The sequence below is a fragment of the Phytophthora parasitica genome, assembly GCF_000247585.1.
Source record: "Phytophthora parasitica INRA-310 unplaced genomic scaffold supercont2.12, whole genome shotgun sequence".
NCBI classification, from domain to species: Eukaryota; Oomycota; class Peronosporomycetes; order Peronosporales; family Peronosporaceae; genus Phytophthora; species Phytophthora nicotianae.
The window spans coordinates 110,650-118,874 of record NW_008648998.1 but is presented as its reverse complement, the minus strand read 5'-3'; the positions used below and the strand labels follow the sequence as shown (position 1 = coordinate 118,874).

The 8,225-nt window shown below is 47.1% G+C and overlaps 2 protein-coding genes across 2 annotated transcripts; one reads left to right on the top strand and one right to left on the bottom strand.

Annotated features, from left to right (window-relative positions):
- Positions 1 to 5,143: 5,143 nt before the first annotated feature.
- PPTG_22112 (hypothetical protein) lies at positions 5,144 to 5,320 on the top strand (the record flags this gene model as incomplete). The annotated part of the gene is made up of 1 exon (XM_008902006.1): positions 5,144 to 5,320. The coding sequence occupies one exon, from the start codon at positions 5,144 to 5,146 to the stop codon at positions 5,318 to 5,320; it is 177 nt and encodes a 58-aa protein (XP_008900254.1).
- A 1,599-nt stretch (positions 5,321 to 6,919) lies between these two features.
- PPTG_07451 (hypothetical protein) lies at positions 6,920 to 7,764 on the bottom strand (the record flags this gene model as incomplete). The annotated part of the gene is made up of 1 exon (XM_008901733.1): positions 6,920 to 7,764. The coding sequence occupies one exon, from the start codon at positions 7,762 to 7,764 to the stop codon at positions 6,973 to 6,975; it is 792 nt and encodes a 263-aa protein (XP_008899981.1). The 3' UTR covers positions 6,920 to 6,972.
- Between the last annotated feature and the right edge of the window lie 461 nt (positions 7,765 to 8,225).

Below are 8,225 nucleotides of genomic sequence, written 5' to 3'. Positions count from 1 at the left end.
TTTTCCGCTTGTATAATCGCACGAAGAAGTTGCATGTCTTCGATGAACACGCCACGAGCTTGTGCCCACCACCTTGGCTGTCAACTACGACACGTTTTCTTTCTGCGAGGGCGTAGTCTTGAATTGCGTGTAAAGCCGTCTTAGATGACGAAAACTCGTCACCCACTCTGAGCACTTCTTCACTTGGTTCCCTCATCTTCCAGACGAGTGCGATCGCGTCGATGATACAATTTTCCAAGTGCAGTGACCGTGTGGGTTGGTGGACAGCGTCGGTTTTGGGATTCTAACACTTAACAGTCTCAAAGGCGCTAGGGGCGGTTAGGGCCTGTTAAGATGCCTGTTAAATAGGCAGGTTCTGTTACTTTGCCTCTGATAATAGGCAGGTTTTGTCATTTTCCCTTATTTTTTATTGGATTTGCATATCCTTTCTGCTAAGATTTCGCCTCGTTGTTTACATGTGTTTACTGTTCGTAAGCAGACGATCCCCTCGATTGTCATCCTTATGCCTGGAATAAAAGCTATAAACCCAGCTTAACCCATTTCTTATATTTACAGTATGTGGAAGTCTCAATTGTATCTACAGTACAAGATTTATTGTGCTTTGCCGTCCGCTTTTTTCTTGCGTTTGCTAGTGCACTAATTAGTGTTCGTACTTAGTGTTAAATCATGGAAGCTTTAAATCGGAGTTGCTCAAAGCGTGTTTTCAGCACGGTTTAGCAGAAAATGACTGTCTGGAAGTGCCAAACTGATCCTTATTCGTATTCGATGTCCTAAGTCGTGCATTAAATGCTCAGCCGCACTACCAGCTGCCGGAAAGATGATGCATGATTTGTACTAAATCGTACTCGAGTAGATAATTAGTACTTGAAAAGTCGTACGAATTACAATCGAAAGTGCCAAAAAGTCTGCAAACCACAATATCTTTTTACTGTGCTTTTCATCCATTTTGGGAAAACGGATGGTCCAAGATCCAGTATATCAATTTGTAGGGCTAAGGTAAGGTAGGGGAGGGGAGGAGCACCGAACTTCGGAGCACCGGACATAAAATAAACAATAGAAAAGTCACTAACACACCAAATTTGCAAACACGACGTCAGCGGGAGGTGATGATATAACCGGCATCAACTCTTAGGCCCTGGTTCGTCCGTCTGGGGTTATTTTCGAGCACTACTATTGGCTGGACATTTATCCCTAGTGCGCAAAAATAGTTCATTTAATTACCACCCCCTCGGGTGGGGACACTTATCCCCAGGCTCGATCAATTGCTAAAAAGAACGAACAATGGACAGCGACGAGGACATTAGTGGTTGTCAGAATTAATGTTCAGAAGGTTTTTCAGAACATAAATAAACCAATGACTGATCGTTAACTCTGACAACCCCATTTAGTTCTGATCTCCAGAAGTCAGGCACACATCTCAGCGTTTTTCAAACGCTTTTAGCACCATGCCAAGAATCTCAAACCGTGAACGGCTTCGTCGAGAATTACCACCAGCTTAGCACTCTCAGAGCCGCCGTTGACCAAGCTAAAAACATGCCACACAGCGCCTCTTTTGTCAAACCCGACGCTCGATCCCCCCCCTCCCCACCCCCTTCCACTAAGTATAATTTCCTTCAGTGGTGAGCCAGTCCAGCAAGATCTTCATTGAGCTAGGGCCTCCATTCACGCCGTCGCGGTCCCATAGCACCTTCTTCTTCGCTGCAGGGCTGCTGGTGGTGGCCACTGTAGGAAATCGGCAAGCCACTTTGCAAATAAGTGGTCCACATATCTTTTCAGAAAGCCAACTACAGTCCAAAAGCTCCGGTATCGCTATCTAAATTTTAGATACATTTTAGCCAATGAAGCTGCTTCAACTAGTAGTTATCTCATCTGAAATTCTATCTTAAAGCAACTCTGACAACCACTAATAACAACGCTGCCATGATCATCTTGGAAAGTGTGTCGGTCGCTGCTGCAGCGGTTGCTTCGTCATCAGCCAGAGAGAGCTCTGAGTTTAAAAGAACAGTCACAGAACCCAATTTCGAAAAGTTACTTGCCTCTGAGCGCTATGACGGTTAATTTCGCGATCATCTTCGACGCTCGCAAGTAAACTTCATGCGGCTTTGTGCAATATTTCGTCCTTATGCAAGCTTTAACCCCTTAGTTCCCAGGCTAATTTACGAGGGTATATTTTTTGGCATCCCATATTTGCTTATATAGGAGTTTGTATGCATCGTCGATTAAGTCCGAGTTTTGAATAGCGGGTTGGGGGAACACATTGGGATAGATTGGTGGTTATAGCAAGGGCTTCTCCAACATAAAGTCGCCTTAGGTAGATAAAATGAGTCGATGAAATTGCTAATGACCTCTTTACAAACTTAAAGGCTGTACTGTCTATCGGAAAGACCGGATTTTGCAGCATTGCACACGTCCAGCTGCTGCAGCTGCAGTGGAACAACTACGAATTGTTTTATAATGGCCAATGATGTGGAAGTCAAATAACGGTTTCAATTGATTGCATGTTGTAGAGTCGACGTAGATAGAGCATATACCTACCGGTACACGGCTGTGCCTGCCTCTCTATCATCGTCACCTTCACTGTGATTGGCGTTACCGCCGTCCTTATTCGCACTACCGTCGTCCTCATCCTGCAAATTCCTCCTTCGCTTCTTACCTGGACGCGATGCAGGTGGACGTTCGCGCGTCTTGTGCGCCAGAGGAAGATGAGGAATCTCGTTACCATTCTTCCACTCGATGTGCCAGATGCGAAAGCAGGTATCCCTTCCATCTCTTCCAACATTGCATAAGTATTTCCTGTAACACCATCAACGTTAGATAGTTAGATAGACATTTAGCTCGCGTTGCACACACCGTCGGTTGCCATTGGAGCATTCTGGACAATAATACTTAGTGAACTTCCTGGGATGGACCTTATAGAGGGCGCACACCTTGCATGAACGTTGGCGCCGCTTCACGCCCTTCTCTCCATCAACAGTGTCCGGATTCTCTTCGAGACGGTGGTCTCCGTCAACAACGGGGTCACTTTCCGCTCGTGAAGTCGTTCCTTCCCTTGCTGGTGATGATGCTGTCCGCTCACGCGCATTTGTTGCCTCCTGTTTGACACATAGTAACAACATAAGTTGCGTAAGCGTTCTGTTTATGTTGACTTGGTAGTCAACATAAGATCTTACCTCGATGGTTCTAAACGTCTCGGCGGAATCGATCGCCAGCAACTGCTCCATCAGCTCTTTGAAAAAAGCAAAATGCTTCGGCGGCCTCTTGCCGTTCACCTTTCTGTGGAAGCGATACACGATGAAAGCGTTGACGAGGGCCATGTCGAACAGCCCCAGGAACAACGTCCGGTAGTACTTGCGCGACTTGTACGACAACTGCACACTGTAGCGCTGCATCCGGAGCCGGTCGTGAACGTCGACCCCGCCCATCCATCGATGGTAGTCGCGGATCAAGTCTGGCGCTGGTAGGGGCTTCATTTCGCCTTCAATACGCCTCACTACAACACATGCATAATATCATCTTAGTAAAAGTAAGTGAATAAACCACCAATAACTCAATACTTACTGACTGTAGCCAGTCTTCGGCTGCCACCGCTGGAAAGCAGGTGGACAGGATTCCGATCCATCCCCATAGCAGCTGTAAGCTGAGGGAATCGCTTATTCTGTGCTAGTTTGATAGTGCCCTGGGGCGGCTGCATGATCCGGCGCTTGTTCACGGTTTTGTACTTCTTCGCGGTGACCACTCCCTTAGCGTAACCCGCTCGGTCAGTCTGAATTGTGCCCGTGATGCACATGCGGCGGTGCAGCAGCTCTAGTGCCAACTTGACTGACGTGTAGAACCTGTCTGTCACTACTAGACGCTACGGAGCCGTTGAAGATGGTGGTATCAGTGCGTTCATATTCCGAAGTACCGCCGCTTCGCCGGTATTGTTGTCTGGTGGCACAGGTGTTTGCAGATTAGTCTTGGCTCCGCAGTAAATTTCGAGCCTACAAGACAACACCAAATAATAGCATACGTTACTTTATATTGGATCAACAATGAATGGGAGTTAGTTATGTTGCCTGGAGACAACATAAGCACATAGGCCAAAACAAAAGAAATAGTGCCAAGCCAAAGCTTGCCACAATGCCTTGTACTCCCACCTTATGCAGTACGCCGTTTTCGCGCATGCAGCGACGAATACCTTCGTCCCCCAACGATGAGGCTTGTCCTTGTTGAACTGACGTGTTGGGTTGTACCGAGAACGCGATGGAAGTGTGGCCTCGTCAAAGCTGATCACTGGCGGTAATTTGTATCCACGCGCAAATGTACGTTGTAGCACGTTCACAACAGGTAGGATTTTTCACATCCGGTGTTGGCGGGCTTGAGGCGACTTGTTGTTTGAAAAATGAAGGTGCCCCATAATGTGGAAGAAGCGGTGCTTGGCCATGAACTGCCCGAAACGGTTGGAAGGCAGTGCACCCACCTTCTTCGTGGACCAATGTGCAGCAATACCTTTCCGAATCGGCACCAACATCCTCGCAATGAGGAGTGGCACTGCGTTTGGTTGCTGTTGCATGAGTGCAACAGCGGCAGCTGTTTGCTGAGCCAATTCTTGCACTTGGCCAACTGCACCAATATGAGCTTGCAACTCTGTAATGGCAGCAGCAGTCCGCGAAACCGCGTTCTGAAACTGTCCAACTGCAGCCGTGTTCTGCCTGGTGGCACCTTGCGTCGTTGCGACGGTCTGCACTAAAGATTCGATACCCTAAGGATTCTGTCCAAGCGGTGGTTGACTTGGGCAATACGTTCATCCATCTCCATCATAGTCGATTCCACATGTTCAATTCTACCTCTAGTCGCGTCAACAGGGTCATTCTCGAAAGCAAGTTGACGCGCAGTAGCTTGTCGGCGAGTTTCCATGGTCGTCGGACTGCCAATTCTACTATGTCACAATAGCGTCGTCACGCTATGATATGGTAGCACTTAGCAGAGGTCGGGTTACTAACGGACTCAGGCAAGATGCCTTCGCAGTACTCTGTCAGTTGCTTTGCTAGTTAGCAGGTAAAATGAGATCTGGTTGAATTTAGACGCTTCACTAACTAGTCTGCGCTAAAGCTAGTTAGAGCTATTTGCTCAGTTGCTCTTGTGTTTCTTATACAAACATGTAATGCTGAATGTGCAACTTGAACGTAGTCTTCAACTCCAACACGCATTCAAACTGCACAGCCAACAACGAATCACAGATGCCGTGTTCAATCCGCTAGTAATTGCCGTGTTCAAGGCGTTATTTACGCGCTTGTACTTGAAGAAGCAGTTCCAGCATCGATTTCAGCCTTCGTCTTGAAGATTCCGTGACAAGTCATGTTTGCCCTCAATAGAGTCAATGGGATAGCGCGTGACTCTACTGTCCATCGGCTTCTCCACTACGAGCAAGCTCCAATGATGCAGGCCGGAAATAGGCATAAGAACGAATGGATAAGCAGTTCGATTATAGTCTAACCGGTTACCGAATATACCGACCAGTCCGATTATTGTGTAACGGCTATCGAATATTGTGACGGGGTCACACAGCACCTTGCGCTGAGGAAGTAGGCTTCCAAGAGTATACAAACTCTAAGTGAACGACCGTTCACGTGTCCCTGGTCTGAGGGGACGAAGTACTCACTTAAGGGTACGATTAAGACTGATTTTTATTTATAGGTAAACTTAACTCAGTTTCTAATACAAACTATAAGTCACCTATAATGAAGCTATGTAGATATGCAATGATCGGCTCCTAGAGCCCCTGGTACCATGTACCACGTATTACAAGAGTGACTGGTCACTCTTCATGTAACTTGGGTACACTGGGGGCTCGTACCCCGTTACAAAATATGGGTGTTCGCTTAGGACAGGGGCGATGCGGTAAATTGAACCCAACACCAGTTGGTACTTGACAGTTATATACAGTAAACCTCTTCTTAAATGAACCCTGAGAAGCCTGATATCCTGTCCTATATGATAGAATTTTGGTCTGTCGAGTCGGTTCCCAGATATTACGGTATGCTGTAAACTTGATACTATAGCCGATATTGATTGCACAAATGTCAAATCTGATACGAAGTTTTGGGGACACTTTCATTCAAGGTTATATATTATAGTCAAGGATACGAAGTGGCAGTGGGAAAATTGTGCAATCGCTACCGGCCTTAAGGCTATTCATGTATGTTTTTCTTGTCTCGATGTGAAAAAGAGAAATTATACGGTAACCAACAAAAAAGTGACATTAGTCTGGACTAAATTTTAGTCTACGCTTTCAAAACAGTCGAAACCAGCATTTGTGTCTTCGCAAGTAGCCCAGAAGCTTAGTGTACCATATTTGACACGAGCGAATCCCTGTTGTGAGACTGCGAGTGATTTGCATACCTATATTCATATATGTAATTTGGGTTTGATAATGCTGTGTGCCTCTGCAGTCGGAAGTTAGCGCGCACAGAGAATGGCATTTCCGGCTTCACTAAGATGTCGTACTACCACGCCTCATTTATATATGCACCTTATATTGGCCTGTTGATCTCAGCAAATGTTCGTGTACTCGACGCGAGGGAGTAACATGCTATATTGCTATTTCTGATATGTACTTGTCCACCGGTCATATCAGGTAGGAAAGGTTTTACTGCACATGTACCGACCCTTTCGGCTGTTTATTCCCCTCCCTCCCCGGTCGGTATTCATAGGAACACTCGCTAGGCAACAGAAAAAGCTGAAGTTAACACAGTGGTTGCTGGATTGTCCAGGTCTTTTCGATCAGATATGATGCATCGGCCCCTGTTCCCCTGCAGTTCTCAACCCGACTTTTAGCTTCTGTGTAGTAGTTGGTAAATGTACAACACCGTAACAGTAAACATCAAACGCACGGAAAAGTGTCAATAGAGGGCACAATTTGCATCAAAGTAATACTAGTGCCGAGTTGCGACGAAAGAAAAAAATGTTGATGAGCTCATTTTTACATCTGATCTAGGCGGAGCCCAATGAACAGGCGGAATTGTCACCACCACCAAAAGTATTCTTCCACCATGATTTCATATGGCCCCACCAGCCTCCCGTACACGATTCAATGTTTTCGTTCCCATTCGATGCTGACTTCTTCGTCTTCGTGGAACTTCCGCTTTCCGAGTTGCCATCGTCAGAAGACGAAGACAGCAAGTCACTTAAGCCACTTCCGTCATCACTCGATTTCAAAGCACTGGAAGCACTGTTGCTCGAGAGCAGATCGTCCAAGTCACTACTGGAGAATAGGTCGGCCAAGTCACTATCAGAGGAGCTGTCGCTTGACACAGAACTGCTCATGTCGGTTCCCGGCTCACTTGATTCCGACGAGGCTGTCATCGGGGTAACCTTCTTTTTCTTCTTTTTCGGTGCATTGGTGGATTCAAGAGAGGAGCTAGCGCTTCCGGAGTCACTGTCACTTGACGAGAGCAGCAAGTCGTCCAGACTACTTCCACGCAAGGAGCCGAGCATCGCATCCAACTCGCTACCGCTCAAAGATAGCAAGTCGTCGAGTCCGCTGCTGCTCATATCAAACAAGCTGTCCAAATCGCTCAATCCGCTGGCATCGGTGTCCGATCCCGAGGCGGAGGTGGTTGCTTGTTTCTTTTTCTTCTTCGGAGCCGCCGTTTCGACGTTACTTCTCTCTTCACTGATGTCACCAAAGGACATTAGATCACGAGCGGTATCGGCAGACACGAAACCGTCGCTGGCAGCATACAGCGTAACACTAGCAGGCAGAACAAGGTCGATTATACGCATAATTCTTGATTGCTGCAGCTAAGCCTTCAGAACGCAAATTTCGAACTGGGCTCGCCCTACAGATAGCGGAGCGTTTCGTTATCTTCGGATAGGAACTCGTCGCCCAGTCGACGTGAACTGAACTCAATACATCAGTGATGGAAAAACCAGTGGTTGCAAAAACCAAAAAGGCCAAAAGGCCTGGTTTTTATGGTTGCACAACCTGGTTATTTGGTTTTATGTAAAATGGTGTACAACCAATTTGCTCAGCAGGGAGTCACTCAGGGGAACTTCACCTCGACCACGGCAAACTACATCACCTCCGCTGGAAGACCAGCTCGGCCTCCCTGACCACGTCTCGTTGCTTATCCTCGGCATTGGCGCTCGCGTTGGCCACGACCATATATTCTTGTCGTGCACACAGATCTGCTTCACGTTGGCGCCTTCATGGCGCCAACGCGCGCCTGCATATGGGTGTTGCT